Raw genomic sequence first — 20,215 nt, forward strand, 5'->3', positions numbered from 1 at the left:
TCATACTTAGTAATTCAATTTCATTCAATTTTTCAATTTTATATTCTGATTCTTTTAAGAATGTGGATCTATCATTCATAATCTAATCCAGTCCAGAGCACTGTTTATCAATATGTGCTGTTTTTTACCCATAAGTACCTTCTTTGAATGACAGATAACAAATATGTGATTTTAGAAAATTATCCATATGTGTATCTTATCCTGAATGAAGTTCTATGCATCTTTCCAAAAAAAAAAAAATCATGAACTCTCTCACTAGTGCTGATTCTATCAATTTTACTAAAACTGCCCTCCTTAAGCTAAGTGCATCCCCAATGCAGACTTCATATAAACTAAGGGCACACATGCCAATATTGTTGAAATCAACTACCTTTAATTAGTCACACTCATGCACTCTGTAATGTCTCTTTTCATTCTCTGTTGAACACTTATTTCCCCGTTACTAATTAAACAAGGGGAACCAAACAAGACTCACACAAAGAAGTGAGTGTTCCTTCATTTTAAGGACTTTTCTGACAGCTCAGATAGAAAAACGGAGACCTAAACTTTCACATGTCACAAAAAAATTTGCCAATTGATACAAAGACGACAAGACATACACTTCAAAGGAAGGTTGACTCTTTCTAGAGCATTGTCTGACTTCAGAACATACACACACATAGGTGTAAGTAGTGAGCACACCACAGAAGCATTAAGATCTACAGCCATGCCACATGCAATTTTAAGCCCTGCCATGCACCTTTCTCAGTATATTCCATGGAAGGCTATGATATTTTGAGAAATGAGGGGAAGGAAAATCACAGAAATACAATATAAAACACAGGAGAATGGAATTGGATGTAATAAAATTAACAATATCCTTTCAAAATGAAATCCACATTTCTACTGATGCTCAGAGCATCATAAAATGATGATTTTGTTTTTTGTTTTTTATTTTTGTTTTTGTTTCACCTACTTAGGCATACTTCTAAGGGAGAACCAGACGATACCAAGTAAATAGAGATGTGAATTCAGAGATGTTAGTCCATTTTAAACGTTGTTAAGAATTTGAAACTCAAGTCACCATGGAATAACATAATACTGATGTGTCTGCACTAAGGACCTCCAGCCCAGTGTCCGAAAGGAGCTGGGCAGCGGGCAGCGGAATGAGGCACAGACAGTGAAGCAGAGCCATGCTCTTCGCCACCCACCTGGAGGCACTACTCCAATACCATCATCAACCTCATAATCTGAGATGTCACTATCACTGATGCGCTGAGATCCTGCACAACAGTAAGGCAAACAGATACCTCTTTGTCTACTTGGTTTACAACATGCAAAGGACATAGTTGAATAAGAATAATTCAAAGTGAACACTGGTCTGGTTTTCCATGAAACGTGTTTGCTTAAAAAAAAATAGTATTTTTTCAGAATTTCCTCCATACAAATTACACTGAAGGGCTCTTATAAAATAAAATCTGACTTGCATCCTTCTACATTTTAAACGCTGAACAAAAAATGTATAGTGAAATACATACAATTTGCCTATTGGGAGAAAGGTAAGGCTCAAACACCTACCTTGGCTGCCATCTGGCACACCTCAGGATGTCTAAAAAGCATCAAGCCCATTGTTAAAATATATGTTCATTAGCCATGATACTGATGAATATTAATTTTGAGGAAATTATCATTCAGAGAAATACTGACATACTATATTCAATGAAAAAGCAATGATTCCAGATTGCCAAAGCAAGGCTTCCAAGTTTCATCTGTTGGAGCACTTATTTACTTGATAACTCAAATATGATTACAAAGGCAATGAATTTTCCAAATTACCACATGAATAGTAATAAACTTGCAATGTCATGGCTTAAAATGTATATTTTGATTGATTGAAATACCCTAAAATGATAGTTATTATGACTTTATATATAGCAACCCATTACTAAATAGAGAAGTCATTTCATCAGTTAGCCCCTCAACGATCAGACACTGTACAAGGGAAGTCTCTGGGAGATTATTTTTAGCTTTATCTCTTAATCTTCTATACCACATATATTATTATTTTATTGTGATATGGAGAAAATAGTATAGCTAAATCTCTTTTACAGGGATGAATAATTTTTTTCACCTAGTGTGCTCTACAATAAATATCTTTTTGGGTGTCAATCAGTGAGTAGAAGCGGAAACATAATTACTGTTAGCTAACTAAAATGACTTTAACCTACTTTGTAGTTTTTTGCTGGAGCTCTCTCCATGAATGTGCCGCCTTGGCATGAACGGTGATGGCTGAGGCAGAGGTAGTGAAGATTCGTCATGTGTCTGGAGTTTATACCAATGGGGCTCATCATCTAAAAGTGCCGTTTCCAATTCTATGAGGATCTGAAAAGGCAGGCAGTTCTCAAATGAGACACAACATGAAAGTCCCCACAACCAACAGGTATGTCAAAAGCCACAACAAGCATCTAACTTGACTCTCCAGGAAATACATCACCTCTCCAAGAAATTCACTCTCTTCCTCTTGTACTCTTGGCTGATCCCACACGGTAATTTCTAACATTCGCTCTCTGAAATCCCTACGATGTACATGTGAGTAGACAAATGTTTGGTTCCATTTTGGTTCTAGAATTTTCTTTACTGTCTTCGTCCTTCTTTTACTTTTGTCACTGAAAAATAAAGATGTTTCCTAAGTGAGCAAGTGGAACCGTCCACTGCAGTCATTTCAATCAGTATCTTTACTATTTCCCCTTCCTTCTCCTTTATTAAGCTTATTCTTTGATAACTTCATACACACAGATATGGCATTCTGTTTACTATCTGCCTCCACCCACTGACCTCATCCTACTCCCTATAAATCCTCCCAATCAATTCTCTACAGGTTCTTTTCTGAGATTCATGACTAATTATTTCATAACTCACTGAGTTTAACCATAACTGCCCATGTTCACACTGAATTGGGTTCCCTGAGATCAGAAAATTGAAGGGGATGCCTCCTCAATCTAATAATCTTTTTGTAGCAAATAGTTCATCCATAAGGAGTAGAGTCCCTAGGCCTCTCCCTAACCCCTGACTGTTGTAGGCTCCTACTCCCTTCTCTCTGTCTGTCTCGTGTGTATGTGTGTGTGTGTGTGTGTGTGTGTGGTGTGTGTGTGTGTTTTCAGTGCAGGCAAACTCATATTGATTGAGTACATGTTTGCATATGTTCTGTCATACCCAGATATTGGAGTTGTATAGCAATTTATCGCTGATATATTTTACATATTCTTTCCATCCCCTTCTTTACAATGTTCCATGAGCTTTAGAGGGAATGGTATGAATATCCTGTTATGGCTGTACAACTGAGCTGAGCTGTCACTATCACTGCCTTGAGATAAGGTTCAAACCTAGCACCTCATCAAGCTAGAGGAATGCTCTGTTACAGAACTATACTTCTTTTTTCCTATGTTTGTTTAATAACATCAAAATCTAAAATGAACTCATAGGGCATAATACTATTGTTACTTAGTAGTACTAATTTCAATTATAAATGTAAGCAATGGTTCTGACTGTAGGTACATATAAAGATACATTCTTAATGAAGTGTCTCTACTAATGGGCATATTTAAAAGTACTTCATTATTATCAAGTAACAGGTCTGAGACATTATCTTCATGGATAAAGCAGTTTAGTCCACTAGAGAGAATTACTTATTATATTTGGAAAATGGGTCCCAGAAAGGAAATTCTATCTTTCTAATTAATACTGAGTTTAGTAAACTTTTCAAAAATCATTCACTACCTTCTATCTGGAAGAAAATACATTTTTACATAGGGATTCCTGGGACGCCCATCTACTCTAGGGGGTAGATCAGTTGCTTGTAGAACATTTACAATCAGCTGATGTCCCACTTTATCATACCACAGCTTCACCTAGGAGAAATGCAGAAAGGAACGTTTATCAAAAGCAGGAGATTAAATAATTTTGCATAAAACATCAGAACTCTATTTAAAAGATGATGTTTTGACTTGAAGTATAACGAGATTCCAGTGATTTGAAATACAGTCGTCAAGAAGTTACTTTTTCTCTTTATTAAGCATTTTATGTACAACTCACAAAAGGCAAAACCATTACATCTTCAGGTATGGAAATGCAACTATTGTGGAATATTACTTTAATTAGGCAAAGATATGTTACATTTTTTATGCTCTGTAATATCACTTTAAGTGTGTAAAAGTGTGTTACATTTGGTTATGCTGCATTTGTTTAATTATGTTAAGATGTATTTATTTCGCCTTGCCTGCCTAGGACACCTGATTGGTCTCATAGAGAGCTCAATGGCCAATAGCTAGGCAGAAAAAGGATAGGTAGTGCTTACAGGCAGAGAGAATAAACAGAAGGATAAATCTGGGAAAGAGAGGAATGAGATAAGAGAGGGACACGCCCAGGACAAGAAACCAAGCAGTCAGACATGAGAAGCCATGAAAATAAGATATACAGAAGGAAGAAAGGTAAAAAGCCCTGAGGCAAATGTAAATAAAGGAAACAGGTTAATTTAAGTTAAAAGAGCTAGCCAGAAATGAGCCTAACCTCTGTGTCATGATTTGGGAGCTGGTTGATGACCCAAAAGAAAAAGTGTGTACATACAACTAATACAACTATTAATATTGTTATCATTGTTGTTGTTGTTTGGTTTTTTTGAGACAGGGTTTCTCTGTGTATCTTCGGAGCTTAATTCTGGGAATACTGAAGTCATCAAATGTTTTTTTGATATCAAACACCATAGGTGTTGATCATCAATGACTTTATTTTAGGGTTATTTGAAGTCCTTTATAAAGAGCAAGGCCAGAGATAAGGAAAGATTTAGAAGGAAAAAAGGGAAAGCAGAAATGATGCAATCATAGTGTCAAAAATAAAATAAAAAATTTTCAAAGAAAGTGCTTTCTAGTGCTATGGGTAGCTGAAATAAGAATTGATTAAAAAAGAAAGGAAGAGGTCAGGGAACATCTTCACCACAGGCCCACTCTGCACCAGGCAGTCTGTTGCTTCCTAACATTTTTCTCTATTGTATAAGCTAGCTATTATGAAAGAAAGGAAAAAGAAAGGGAAGGCTTAACACATAGGTGACACTCCAAACACTATGAAGGCTGAGTGACATTGCTGATGATGAATTCCTCATGCTAGAGCCAAATGGTGAAATGCAAGGTGACCTCAAATTAGATTTAAACAGAGTCCATTCTGGTAGCAAGAATGTGTCACTAAACTCACAGTGTTAACTTCAATGTCTTTGAATCTAGAAGTTACTTTTGATTTTCAGTTTAAGTAATTACATTTAAATACAAATGCCTTGTGGGTATGTGAGATGGTGTATTCAGAAGCCACAATAACAAAACAAGCTAAATTAAATGGTGCTGTTACATCACTGCAAGGAACAGGAAAAGGATTTGGAGATGTATGAATTCAGCTTTCTGTTTTGTTTTGTTTTGTTTTTTATACAACCAATCTAGGCTTTAACCCCCTTTAAGGGTGTAGGTGAAGAGTCAGAGATAACCACAATGAAAAAAATGCCCAAGCAGTTAAGCAAAACAGGTTATGCTTTTTCTTATATTATAAGGAGAACTTGGAAATAACAGTGAATATAAATTTATTTTCTTTGACTTATCAATCAAAGAAAAGCGTCAAGATTGACCACAGAAAGCCACACAGCACTAAAGACTGACAACACAACTCTTCATGAAACAATCTGAAGCATGATTTCACCTTCGTTATTAATATCTCAGTTTCTGTTTTTAAGCTATGGGGTATTCATAACAGTTGGCCAGTTTATTTCTCCAGGGTTCCCCAGGTTAGAGAGCAAATCCACAGGAAGTATGCTGGCCACTGTGTTTGGACATCATCTGTGTTGCCTTTCCACAAACAAATGCCCTAAGAAGACAATGGGATTTTAAAAAAATTTAAACTTTTTGAGCTCCAGGCTCCATAAATGTGGACAAGAAAATTGAATGTATGTAAATACTGACTTACTCTAGAACATTGACATAAGTTACCAAAAGTATGACTATTTTTCCAAATGTTACCATTTACCAGCTAATGTTTAGAGCACTGAGGACACTGTAAACATTCAATAAGTATTTATGTCAATATGTGTGACTAGAGGGACAAGCAGAAGAAATTCATAAAACAATGGTGAAGTAGGTGATAGTTCTAAATGACTATGTATGTATTCACTGGAGGCTCAGGAAAGCCAGATGATGTTTAATGACACATTCAAAGGACAAACCCTAATGGCATTCACCGCGCATACAGACTACATACAGAGAGTTGCCCTGGCAGGACTTGTGGGGCGTCCTTCAGAGCTCCAGGACTGGTTGGAGAAATAACAGAAATGGAAGGCCTTTCCATCTTCTGAGATTCAAAGGAACTTGAGCCTAACACAATAATTTAAAAAAAGAACACATGTTAGTGTAAGGAAAACACGTTTGAACCAAGACGTAAATGGACCTGTAATTTGTATAAAGACATAACTAACACTATTCAATATAGAATTTACTTTTCTTGGGATAGCTCTAGAAAGTTCTTTATGTCTTCTTTGCTTAGTTATCTGTTTTAGATGATATAATATGATACTGCATTCATTTGTTTCAACATGAAGGATCTTATAAGCATTTTGAATTGTTCTATATCAGCTCTGTCATAAGTTACATCAATGAACAAGCTTCCTGAGGCAGTTACAAGGAAGAGGCTGCCTGTTGTGTTAATTATTGTCACTAGTGAACATTTGCTGACAAATTGATATAGAACAGATATAGTACACAATATATGAGACACATTTAAATTTAGATTTCATCATGCTTTTAAAAAATAAATTATCTCTCTTAAATTTTATGTCACAAATAAATCTCTTAAACTTCTGAGAATAATATTTCTCATTAATTTACTGCTCCACTTTCATGTAATGGAGGTTACTGTTGCTCTGTACCCAGGCACATGCAGAAAAACAGGATGTTATGAAAAGCAGTCACCCTGCTAAGTTCTTGAACACATATGCACTCAAAATTCAGTCAGTGCTTCATTGAGAGATACTGTAGAATTACATTGAGGTATGCTACCCACACAGTTCTTTTCTGTAGTCTATGAACAGAAACGGTGTCTACAAAGATTGATTAAAACTGCAATGATGTATAGTGGTTGGAATGTTATAGGTCCAAAGGCTAGTTACCTTATCTTGTACTATCCTTAGCACCTAGAACAGCTATTCCTTGCCCACTTCCATGACAGAACTAACATTCTGTAACTAATAGATAAAAACCTTTGGAATCTAACTTCAACTGACCCAAAACTAAGAATGTCATCAGATAGCATCTTAAGCCTATAGAAAAACTTCCTTCATTTCACAATAACCATCTCTCTAATATACCCCTCCACGTATTTTAAACTTTCCTTAATTTATGGCTTTCTTTGTTCTGTAAATCTATACAACAGGAAATGGCTTCCATTCTGGAACATGGAATACGGAATTATCTAAGTTTGTGTTCCCAGGCTGTGTTCACTCAAAATGGCTCCAGAGTAAACTATCTCCTATTCCCTTCAAGAAGAGAGCTGGGTCTCCTGTGTCAACCACTCCAAAATGAGATTTAAATGGAGCCACATGCATCATTTTGTGCCCTAAAAAGTAGACTTTTAACTACATTAAATATAGCTATAAAATAAAATTTCTCTTTAATCAGGTGTCTTTAGCCTAATCCCACTAACCATTTTAGGTCTCAAAATAATGTTTCTTATAATAATGCCATCTTATACAAATGATTTTTTTTATTTTTATCTAGACTACTAATATTTATGGAATTTTCTCCATGTATCTCTTGGTATTGGTCATCAAAAGCCCCAAACCAAATCTGGGTCCAGCTTCAGCTGGGAACATGATGAACATGAGAACATGATGGAATAGGTTTTGTGTGGTAACTTAGCCAGAAGTTCCTTCTTCAGTATGATCATGTTTTATTTCCCTTCTCAGCACTAGCTTTCCTTAAATCCATTTAAGTTTATCATCATATAAGATGAATTCTGTAATAATACCTAGAGAATCAAGCCCCAGTTTTGATTGAATTCCAATAATTTCCAGATTATCAACAAAATTTCATTATCTACAAGTATCATTACACACAATATGATATTATCCCATCCTGAGTGACTTTACTTATTATGCAGATAATTCTTTGACCACTGTACACTAATAGCTCTGTCACATACTCTATCACTGAACTCTATTACACCCATGGACTTCTAATATCATATGTGACACTATTATGTGGTAGTATGACAATTAGTTATTAAGGTATCTAGACCAGTGATTTTCAACTTCCTAATCCTACAACCCTTTAATGGTAACACCAAACCATAAAATAATTTTCATTTCTACTTCCTAACCATAATTTTGCTGCTGTTATCAATCTTAATGTCAATATCTGTGTTTTCAGGGTCTTGGGTTACCCCTATAAAAACATTATTCAACCCCCAAAGGGATCACAAACCACAGGTTGAAAAGCACTGGTCTAGACTGTTTTCAGACTGTGCTGCTTATCAATCAATTCAGATAGTCAAGTTTCAGAATCTTAATTAATTAATTAATTAATTCCCTTCAAGATAGATTCTCAACAAGTAGTACAGGCTAGTCTCAAACCTGCAATCTCCTGCATCTGCCTTCCAAGATAGGAGATTGTAAACCTGTGTCATAATGCCCAGCCCACAATAAATTTTTCTGTACAGTGTACCAATTTACTACTAGTAAAAATGCAATGTCAGAATCAGGCCTTTGCTCAAGCCTCACCTCACAGACACAAAGGGAATGCCTACTGTGACAAGGTCAGACATTCAGGTGCTAGGATTTCTTACCAAGGAAGCCAGTTAACATCAAAGGGGGTATTGACTCCATACATCCTGCCCACCCCCCACCCCCCACACCACCTTCTTTGTCTCTTGACCAGGAATCAGAGAGCCCGGCTGCAAGCTCTTGGTGTGAGACCTCCACCATCCTCAGAACGTTGTAAGCACAGAATGGCCCCCGCTTCTGCCATGCCAGTTCTGACTTTCCAGAGGCCCCACCTTGCCTTTGGCCTCTGCTACTGGGGTCTGAAGTCTCCATGATGCTCTCACCATGCTGTGAGGCCCCTGCTGTCTGTTCATGGAGCTAATAACTGTTCTCATAAACTCTTTACTCTCCAGGAGTCTGCCTCAGTTTCCCTCAAAACACATGTCCCAAACATAACACTTTCAACATTATATTATAAAGAAGGATATTGAAACAAGAATGTTTGTGTGGGCACAAAAATGAGCAAAGAAAAATTCCCAGTAAAGAACAATCTTTGAGTTAGTAATTAGATTAGCGAACATGGCCTGGACCACCTTGGTTTGAGAATTATTATCATTGCAAAATGTGACATCAGCAAAGATAGGCAAATGGTAATATTAATTCATCTACATCAAATGATTTAGGAAAATAATGAATCTTATTTTCTTTAGTTTAATTTATTTAAATTTAGTTTAATATATTTTTAATAATAAGGAAATGCTATTACTCACTGGACTCTAGGGGAGGATGGGAACTCTCAGGGATCCGGGGGATGTCACTAAAAGAAACAGATATAGTGAAAATCCCATTAGGTAAAATTACCCTGCCTGAGGCAACCACAGCCCATTCTATTTCAGTGAGGTGAAGGTCCGTTGGGGTCTTTATGGTATAGAAATGAAAGAGAGATACTATTTAGGTAACTACTAATGTGCATGAATGCCAAACACCACACAAAAGAAAACTGCAGTAAAAAAAGAAGTTTTTATATAGTTTTAACAGCAAAATACTTTAACATGACAACAACAACCAGACTAATATTGTGGATATGTTCCCCACAATATTTTTTTCTACCAAAACAGCAGGTTTTGGAAATTAAAAAAAAAAAATGTTAAAGGTAATATTTTGTTTCAATTCTAGAAAATCAAAATGACACAAATTTTACAAATCAGTAATAGGCTTTACAAACACATCTGAAAGAGTTTACTGAGTGAAACAGATGAAATGATGAATACCATGGGCAAAGTTAAGAAAATTAAAAGGATGAATTGCTTTGGATATTAATGATGGTGCAAGCTTGCAACAAAAAAAGCAAAATAGTTCATGTGCATGTAATATATACATGGCACATACAATATATATGCAAATATATGCCCCTTATAGAGATTTTTTATCTTTATACTTGTTTGCTAAATATATGGCTATTACACTTCATGATTAAAGTGAGTTGTGAGAGCCCCCATTCCTGCCATGCTCACAAATTACTCTGAAAAAAAAATACTTAAGATAACTTCAGCTTCATCTATTTTCCACTGAGACCTTAAAATCCCATAAGAACCCTGGACCACCTTGGTTTGGGCATTATATTGTATATGTCCACTTTGCCTCTCCATTTTCAAAAATATTTTAGTAGTAATTTAAGGAGATTAATAACATGCAAGTATTAATATGACATATTAAAGCAGACTAGATTTAGTGTCAACAGAATTATCAGCTTATCAGTAAAATTATTTTAATTACTTCCCTTACAGCCTAAATTCACTTGTGTTATTTTTACTCTTTTGTTTTCTGCTTTGGTCCTTGATGCCTCATCACTTTTTGTGCAAACTAATTTTATAATTCACTATATTCATTTTTTTCTACAGATGATAAAACCTCATGCTCATATTTTATAACTGTTTTGTATCTTATATTTGAACATAAATGCCAATTTGTATAATTTCCATGAACTAGTCATTGAGATTTCTTTATAATTCCTGAAATACAAGTACTTCCACAATGACAATTGCCTCCCCATTCATTTGAACAAATGGGAAAAATTTATCTTTAAAAATCAGGATGATGATCTTTTAGATTGTAAAAGTTCTTTGAAAATCTTACACAGTAAATTCTTAACACAGTCAGTTAAAAACTCAGAATGTGTAACTCGAACATATTTTATACATTACTGAAAGGGGGATTAGGAAAAGTTGTTTTAAAAACTCTAAAGTCATTTAGGCCAGCATTAATTGCTTTTGCAAGATTTCCATGCACACAGTTGCACTTATTAACTAACACAAGTTGTCTTAGTTTTTTCTACTCATAAGTCTTGTGATCAATAATTTTACTAATGATTAGAAGCATAAAAGCCAAGAGCCTCCCAAAACATCTGAAAAGAGCTTATGCTTTTAATCTGTGTTAACGGTTATTAGTTCTACCTACAATGATTCCTGAAATAATTATGTCAATGAATGAAACATTCACAACATTAAAAATTATTACTGAAGTAATATATATGACAGCTTTGATGTTTATTCAGACTCGGCCTTCAAAGTCATAGCCCTCTGAATTCCAGGCTCCATGATGGACTAGGGTTTGGATATCCAGATGATTACTTCAAAACAATATGAGTCTAAAAGCCAACAGTCATATTATTGTTGTTCCAGTCTGCTTTAATTGTCTGTTGTTCTCTTAAGTCATGGTAAATCACTGTCTTACCTAAGTACTCTGAAAGCACTATCTATCTACAAAATATCTGGCTATGTGTGCAGGGGTCAAGTATGAATTTCATTTTTATACTTTTGATTATTTCCCAATTTACTTACCTCTTTTTCAGTTTCATATGTACCTCAGCACTAGAACATATATCACATAAAACTAGCAAAAATGATGGTGTTATTTTAAAAGCCTACATGGAAATATATAATATTTTTAGAAATGTGTTCAGTGTTTACTCTTTGTCAGCACTTAAAAGTAGTTGAAAGCTTGGCTTTGTGTTAGAGTTTTATATATTAATGTTCTGTGAAATAGGATCATACTTTGGCATTCTATCAATATTAGGATGGTTGTTTTCATGAACATTTTACATTGATATACACTCATGGAAACAATAAAAATTAGAGTTAACAGTCTTTTTAACATAAATGTCTCAAATCAGCACTCTCTAATATCTTAGCTTGGCAAACTGATATAAAAATTATTTCCAAGAATAATTTCATATAGTGAGCTCACTATAATGACATAGTTAAACAAGTCTACTAAAATGTACAGAATGGTAAATGTATGTTCACCCTAGACTTGTTGAGTTTGTTGGAAAATGCTAACACTGTGAGGAACTGAAGACAAATACAGAGAAATATTCTACTGTCTATAGATTACTGAATCATGTTTAAAACTAAAGTTTTACAAATACCATATATTATAGTGATTCAAATATCCAAATACTCAATATCCCCTGTCTGGTTTCAAACAAAAGCTGAAACCACTCTTTTATAAGTGTATGGAAAAATATTTTCTCCTTTATAGAATAAGAAGTTATTGGAGATGTATACTATCATTAACAATTTAAATGTTACAAGATGAATTGGCTGGTTATTCCCTGAAAGGAAACACCATTGATTAAATTAGAAATTGCAAAAAAAAAAAAAAAAATCAGTAGTTAATCAATGAGAGTCAATATTTTGTTATATTGAAATATAAATATTGGTATTTTTATATTGGTCCATTGAGGAGCTTCTAACATATTAAACATATGTTAACATAATTCTAACATATTAGAATCCAGTATTCTAATTTTAAAAGTTAAGAAGGATTTATAGCCTATTATATTTGCCCACCATAGATGAAAAAAAGCTATCCATGTTAACATGTACTGTATGAATGTCCACATTCTTTGTCAAACCCTGCTAAACAGGTAATTCACTAAGCTTAAGAAGTAAGTGTTTTTAGCCTTACCCAATAGGCCTTGAAACAATAATTTCAACTTGAGGTTCTGATTTTGATTCTAAAATAATGTTGTAAACTTCTTCGTTTGTTGCTCCCGGCAGGGGTTTACCATTCCACTCTAGAACTTCATCCCCTTGAATTTAAAAAGAAGGGTATTTTTTACCTTATATATTCTGTTTACTTTTCTTATCTTTTCTCTTTTTTTAACAAAGAAATGCAAACCATATACCAATAACTTAATACTCAAGGCTTTCCTCTCAGAAGTAAAATGATTTGTCATATAATGTCAGCTAATTGGTTTTCTAACCACCTTTACTTTCTTCTTTGGCTTTTATCCCCAAATATTACTGGTAACTAAAAATAGTCCAATACAAAACTGACTCTATTTTTTTAGATATACCAGAAATAATATAAAAATAATCTCATGCTATGGGATGGAAATTAGCACAGCCTATTTAGAAACATTAAAACCAAGGGTTAGCAGCATGCCCTGTAATAATAGTATAAGAAATGCAGGTGGTTCTGCATATGAAAGATTCTTATTAAGTGAGCAGAAGTTTTGGTTTAGTTTTGTTAAAAGTAACAATAAACATTTTCTAGCACGAATTTTCCATGTCTAAGTCAGGCGCCATTGTCTTCACCTGATGCACAACAGAATAAAAATGCATGAAAGGATTTGATTTCATATCCATAGGTAAGGTAACATAGGTAGCCATGGCAGTCACAAAGCAAGCAGATGTGAAAACTGTTGCATGACAGTTAACCCCCTTCCAGATGTTCATAACACACACATTCTGTACAGAGCATGTAGTGGACACTAAAGTAACAACAGGAAATATTTAAGGCAAGAGAGAATTAATATAGTACTGATTTCTTTTGAGATAGTCCATGATCAATGAAGGACAAAAACATCATGTCCCATGGGAAAAAAAAATAAAGCAACCAATGGTTGTTATTTTAACTCTAGCTTTAAAAGTAGATGATTTAGAGACAAAGTTTTTTTGTTTTGTTTTTTTTTCATAAAAGTAGTAGACCCTAAATGGCCCTCTGCCAGGACCTTCCAGCTCACAGTGGGAGATTCAGGTGAGATATCCCTGTATTTACAGCCCTTTGAGGTGGCTTACTTTTCTCATGTCCTGCTTATTATGCTGTTCTTGACATTTCAGGTCCTAAAATAATTACATACCTAACTAAAAGCAGTGTTTAACTAATAACATTTTACATGTAAAGGCAAACATGAAGTTTTTAGATAGTTATTTTTATAACTTATAGAAAAAAATCTTAAAGTGATTCCTATTTTCTAAGAATTTCTTTCCTTAAGAGTAAAAAGCATGAGTGCTGCTTAAGTTTCATTAAAATATAGTTATTAGAAATAATTAAATAAATATTAACAATTTGACCTAAGAAGTTACCTAGAAATATTTTCACTGATATACTTCACTAATAAGAATAAAGGAATGGAATACATTTTCACAATATATTATCAATATTCAAAATGTTTTTGACCAAAGAAAAAAACAAAGTTTAACATCACAGTTCATTAGATATATATTTATATCTAATGAATTATACATAATTATGCACAGTTCATTAGACATATACATATATATTCAATATTTAGCAATGTGCATATTCACATGTATGCTGTGAAAATATTTCATGAAATAGTACTTACCCTGATAATTCCTATTACATTTTGTTCTTTCACTTTTTTGCAAAATGATGAATATAAATAAATTGACTTTAATGCTCAATAGCAGATTGCAACCATTATTTTGCACAAGTAATGCATTGTTAATTACTTTAGCTAACTGACAGAAACCTGGGCACATAACTTTTAATATTAAAATAAACTGAAACATGCTTTAATTTATTTATAGTGCAACAAAACTGAATACAGAAAGTATTTAATATCATTCAGACCATTTACTTATCCATGGACAATCACTTCAGGTAGATGTAGTCAATGAGGGGGAAATGATGAAAACAACACTGTCTTTATATTTCATGGTGGAAATATAATACAGAAACCAGTACAAAAAAAATCTTTAAATAATATGTTTCCTGTAATTAGAGTCATCCAATGAGGAACAGAAGTAGAGCCAGGTGGTACCCAGAGTGCAGTAATTAGTTACTGCTCTAGGTGAGATATCAAGAAGCATTTGAATTATGAGCACTGAAGGATGAAAAAGATTTCAGCCATCAGAGCAGGTTGACAGTTGGTGCTGACCAAGTCTTGTGTGGGACAGGGAGGAAGCTTGCCAGGACACAGGTACACTGACATAGGCAGGGAGCTCTGTAGGCTCTCAGTGGGCAGACCTACAGAGCTGTGAGTTGAATAAAAGAATAGGCGAGAGACACAAATGAATAGAGAGTCACCAGTGTGCGGGTGTCAGTTTTGTGTCTGGGATGGTTAAACTGAGCAACAGTGAACTGCATTGACTTGAAGGGTAATCAGTCTATATGAATCAGGGGAGATGGAAAGAAGGTTCCAGATCCCGAGTAAAGGTCAAAAATAATGTCACAGATGACCTTTTATGAGCTAAGGCTGTTATACGAAAATAGAAGACAAGCCAGTTTGCATGCTAAAATACATGTCCAAATGTCTCTATCAATGAGTCTATAGAAAGCAAAATTAAAGGTACTTTCATTTGGTCCAAATCAACTGCTTAAAGTGAAAAGCAAGCTGAGTGGTGGTGGCGCATGCCTTTAATCCCAGCACTCAGGAGGCAGAGGCAGGCGGATCTTTGTGAGTTCAAGGCCAGCCTCTACCAAGGGATCTCCAGGAAAGGCGCAAAGCTACACAGAGAACCTCTGCCTTGAAAAACATACAAACAAACAAACAAACAAATAAATAAAATAAAGATAAAAGCATACTTGCATGTTTTACAATTACTTTAGCTGTGCTTTATAATTCTAGATTTAAGCTATTAGGCTCTCAGACTGTCAGGAGAGTCTTCAAGATGGGGAAACAACAGGTTATGTTTAGAGAGAAACAACTTCATTTCTACAAGAATCATCTAAGAAAACACAACACAATTCAAAAGTTGTTATACTGTTCTCATCTGCCAAAAAAAAAAAAAAATGAGTAGCAAAAGTTTGCTTTTAATAGCTAAAGTTGGCTAGCCTTAGCTACCATGGGATTGCTATACTTTTTTTCAGATTTATTCTTGTATCAACAATCATCTTTATGGACATAGTCACCCATTATCTACAGTGAAATCCACTAAAACTATTTTATTATTTCACATAAAATTAAAAATTAACAACTCATCAATAGCAATCTTAAGTTGTTTTGCTACTGAATTTATAGTATATTCAGGGATTTTCTCTTTACTGTGTCACTGAAGGCTATACAGAGCAAAATAAACACCCAAATTCTATAGAAGTGGCGTGTCACATTTAAACTAACCTGCAATTCATTAAATAATCTGTATAGGAATCACTATCATGATAAGGTTAAATGCAAAACACCAGTAACTACTCCTAAGTTAGTGTTTTGATACATTATGAAAGACAATGATGTGGAATGCATTTTTTACAATGCTAATCCACTTTGGATTTAAATTTTTGTTGTAATATTACAAAGTCACCTATAAAATGAGAATTTTTTCATTATTGTGCATCTATGATTTTATTTCAATTTAAAAGATCCCTAATCTTTCTATTTCCTAATTGCCACTTATGTACAGATAACTATAAATGAATTGGTAAACATTTGTATCAGGAAAAGAGCTATATCCATGCTTTACAATGACTTGCTGATGATTCACATATATAAATAACTGAATACAAACACTCATACATTTTTAGAGAGAACAAATCGGTTATATGAAAAAAGAGAAAAGTTACCTGCTCTTAGGTGTCCAACTACATCTGCCAGGCTACCCTTCTTTACTTTGGTGATGAAAGCACCAAGACGTCCTAAATCTGTCATTTTTCCTCCAACCACCTGGATAATTACAAATTTTTGAGTTTCTAAGTCTCATTCAGGAATAAATTAGTAAGCAGAATGAATTGCACATTGTTCTAATATGCTTACAATCCAGTGAGGGGACATTCATGAACTTCATTTTTGATTGAAATAAATAGTAATAAGGCATTATTTTTAAAAATCATATATTTGGGATGGCCATGTAAGGAAGTTTGTGTACTTTTTTTGTTGTTTTTTGGGTTTTTGTTTGTTTGTTTGTTTGTTTACATTGCACTAACAATCACAGGGCATTGAGATAATGTCCGCAGTTATTCAGCAAGTGGTTGGTACTGTCTGAACTTGGATAATTAGTTTTCCATATCATGCCTACCATATGAGTCAGCTTTATTTACATAAAGATATACCCCACTGTCCATATCCAATATTGGTCCCTTTTCTATAACTGTGGTAGAATACAAATACTGGAGTTCTTAGAGACTTAGAGATTCCACTCAAGTTTAGAGGTCTCCTGGGGGAAGTGACCTGCCACTGTACAAAGTATTACATTGTACAAGTATCATAGCCACAGCATATCCACAACAAAACATCGGGATAATGCCATCTGCTATATCTAACTATGAACACTTGACTCTCAAACCTGAATGATATTGCTAAACATTCAATACTTTCCATTCTATCTAAATTCAATATATCTGAAAAAAAAAAACCCTAGGCTCAATTTTTCAATATGCAAGGGTCTCAAATATACACAATTAAAGATGGGTGGAGGAAAGAGGAGGGAGATGGAATAATATTGCTGAATGGTGAGAGTGGCCCATAGTTCTCAGCAATGTAGCTATTAATACAGACTCCCACAAACAGTTCATAGCAAGAGGCATGAATAGTTATAATCAACAAAATATAAACAAGTACATGAATTAATTTTTGTTAGGCTGTGCTTTGATTCAGACTCAGGGCTTTCATGTATGCCGGGCAAGAGCTCTACCGGTAGCTACAATGAGTCCCAAAATTAATGGCTAGCAGTTCTCAAGAGGTCACATACAACAACAGTATTGGAAGCAAAATCTTTGGATATCTATTTATTAAACTTTAAGCATAATCATGTGATTTAACACAGCTGTCTGGATACACATAATGCAAGATATGCATGTATGTGTACATGTGTATGTGTGCACATATATACACTGTTCTATAAAATAGAAATATCTCTGTATATCTAACATATTCTTATTTTGTTCAGAAGAGAGCATGTGTGTTCAAAAGAAACATTTTACACTTTTAACATTATTGTAAGTATTTCTGTTGCTAGAAAACATTTCCCTTACTTATAATTTGTTTCTCCTTAACATATAAGTAAAACTGTATTCACTGGAGAGAACTGACTTTGGGAAAGGGAGAGAAAAATTTAAAACCAATTGCTGTAAACTTTTTGAATGCTGTCTATACTGTACTTTATCCCACATTTTGAACCAGTATACTTACTTTCAGACCCAATAATGCACCTGATTCTTTGGGCATGGTTGTTCTTTTATTAAGAATAACACGGCCAATTAATCGGTCTCCCTCTTTTGATGGCTGCCACGTTACAGGATGCTATTAAAACATAAAGTTTAAAAAGTGAATGGTTTGTATTATTTTCTGTAGCTAAATAATCACCAGGTATAGCACGATGTGGCTGGGGGCGGGGTTAAAAGACACTAGATTGGTAATTCTTTATTTAGGTGGGCTCTGTAGTGGCTTTTCAGTTAGAGCTATATTTTATTTGCAATGATTATAGAAGTAGTAAGCAACTAAGAACAGTCTCGAAAATAGCTCTGAAATGTAACCAACTGTAATTTTAATAATATCTCTACTATACATAGAACACCACATTTGAGTTATTAATGGTGATAGTATACTGGTTATATATTATATATTATGTAGCTCTTGAATTACATTGGCTTACCTTACAATCTAATTTCAATTTACAGTTGTATAGCGATATTCCCATTCAGCAGATACCACATTGAATTTTAACTTTTGTCAGGTTGTAATATGTCTGCTATGTACTCCTCTGTCAGGATGTTGGGCAGGGGCAGCTAGTCCCAGGTCCTGTCAGTCATGCAATTTGTAAACAACCAGCACCCTACAATGTACTGTATGGCAAAGTGACAGAAAAGGAGAACAGGTGTGTGAAACCCATTTCAATCAGAGTATTTTACTTTGAATTAATGAATGTGAGGAAGCACACATCCCACGATGTACATGTGGTCAGGGAACAAGTTATGGGAGTTGGTTTTCTCATTCCATAACATGGGTTCTGGGGGTCGAAATCAGGTGGTCGTGCTTCATAGCAGGTGAGTTTACCACTGAGCCACCTATCATTGCAGCCCATTAATTCAAAAATATTTTCAATTTACAATGAGTTAAGCAGGAGGTAGCCTCGCTGTATAGTAAGTCAAGGAGTACCTGGAAAATTTCAGTCTTATTCACATATAATGGAGTCCTTATTGAATGTTTTGGGTTTTGTTGTTGTTGTTGTTTGTTTGTTTGTTTGTTTTCTGTGTGTGTTTTCTATCATGCAAGAGCTCTAGAGAAAATAATAAAGGTGAAATGGAAGGAATATATGAAACTATTCAGAAAGATGGAGAGAAGGGGGTACAGGAAGGGGAGGGGATTAGAGACAGGAATGGAAGGCTGACTGTAATCAAAGAAATTATGCAAGAATGAAAATGTCACACTGAAAACTATTATTCTGCACAACAGGAAGGAAAACACAAAATAAAATATATTTGTCTGTACTATTAGCATCACTGAGAAACTTACATCTTTTAAAAAATATTTTTATTTTATAATTAACTTAATTTCACATATCAGCCATGGGTTCCCCCATCCTCCCTTTTCCCACCCCCAGCCCTCCCCCCATTCCCACCTTCTCCAAGGCAAGGTCTCCCCTGGGGAGTCAGCTCAGACTGGTAGACTCAGCTGAGGCAGGTCCAGTCCCCTCCTCCCTATACCAAGGATGAGCAAAGTGTCCCAGGATGTAGAGAGCTGTGTACAGCCGCGCCTCAAAGATGGCCTTCCACCATCCACCTTCCGACGGTGAGCACTCTCTGTGATAAACAACTCCATATTTGGCTAAGGCAAAGATTCTGGCTTGCTTCTGCGCACCTGGACCTATTGGTAGTGCCCACGTGGCGTATCAGGGGTGGCTACCCAATGATTACTTAAGGCTGTGAGCGGGTTTCCCCGGGGTCAGAAGATTGTTCAAGGTTCCTGAATAAACTGCAGAAAGAAGAGCCTGGTGTTGCGTCTTCCTTGCTGGTCGCAGCACCAGTATAGGCCCCAGGCTCCAAAAAGCCAGCCCATGCACCAAGGACAGGTCCTGGGCTCCACTGCCTAGGGGCCTATCTTTTAGACATCTATTGATCAACACTGTAACTATGATAGATATAATCCAGCTTTTAAGGTGGGATGGGTTCTATTCAACCTCATTTTTCCTCTTCATAGGCTGAATTTCTGCTGTTTAAATTTCAAATATTTGAACTTGTGTTATAGTTAAATGATGCTAAAAGTTT

At 35.0% G+C, this 20,215-nt stretch overlaps 1 protein-coding gene across 40 annotated transcripts in view; it reads right to left on the reverse strand.

Moving 5' to 3' along the window:
- Rims1 (regulating synaptic membrane exocytosis 1) overlaps window positions 1-20,215 on the reverse strand; it is a 499,782-nt gene that overhangs the window by 152,911 nt on the left and 326,656 nt on the right. For all 40 annotated transcript variants that reach the window (XM_036167469.1, XM_036167450.1, XM_036167430.1 and 37 more), the window contains 9 exons: window positions 18,141-18,251; window positions 16,577-16,676; window positions 12,734-12,857; window positions 9,535-9,581; window positions 6,271-6,383; window positions 3,757-3,887; window positions 2,474-2,645; window positions 2,208-2,361; window positions 1,191-1,262 (listed from right to left, as the gene is read on the reverse strand). In XM_036167469.1, coding sequence (XP_036023362.1) covers window positions 1,191-1,262; window positions 2,208-2,361; window positions 2,474-2,645; window positions 3,757-3,887; window positions 6,271-6,383; window positions 9,535-9,581; window positions 12,734-12,857; window positions 16,577-16,676; window positions 18,141-18,251 — 1,024 coding nt within the window. The remainder of the gene's footprint in view (window positions 1-1,190; window positions 1,263-2,207; window positions 2,362-2,473; window positions 2,646-3,756; window positions 3,888-6,270; window positions 6,384-9,534; window positions 9,582-12,733; window positions 12,858-16,576; window positions 16,677-18,140; window positions 18,252-20,215) is intronic.

The sequence above is a fragment of the Onychomys torridus genome, chromosome 18 (assembly GCF_903995425.1).
Source record: "Onychomys torridus chromosome 18, mOncTor1.1, whole genome shotgun sequence".
Taxonomy (NCBI): Eukaryota; Metazoa; Chordata; class Mammalia; order Rodentia; family Cricetidae; genus Onychomys; species Onychomys torridus.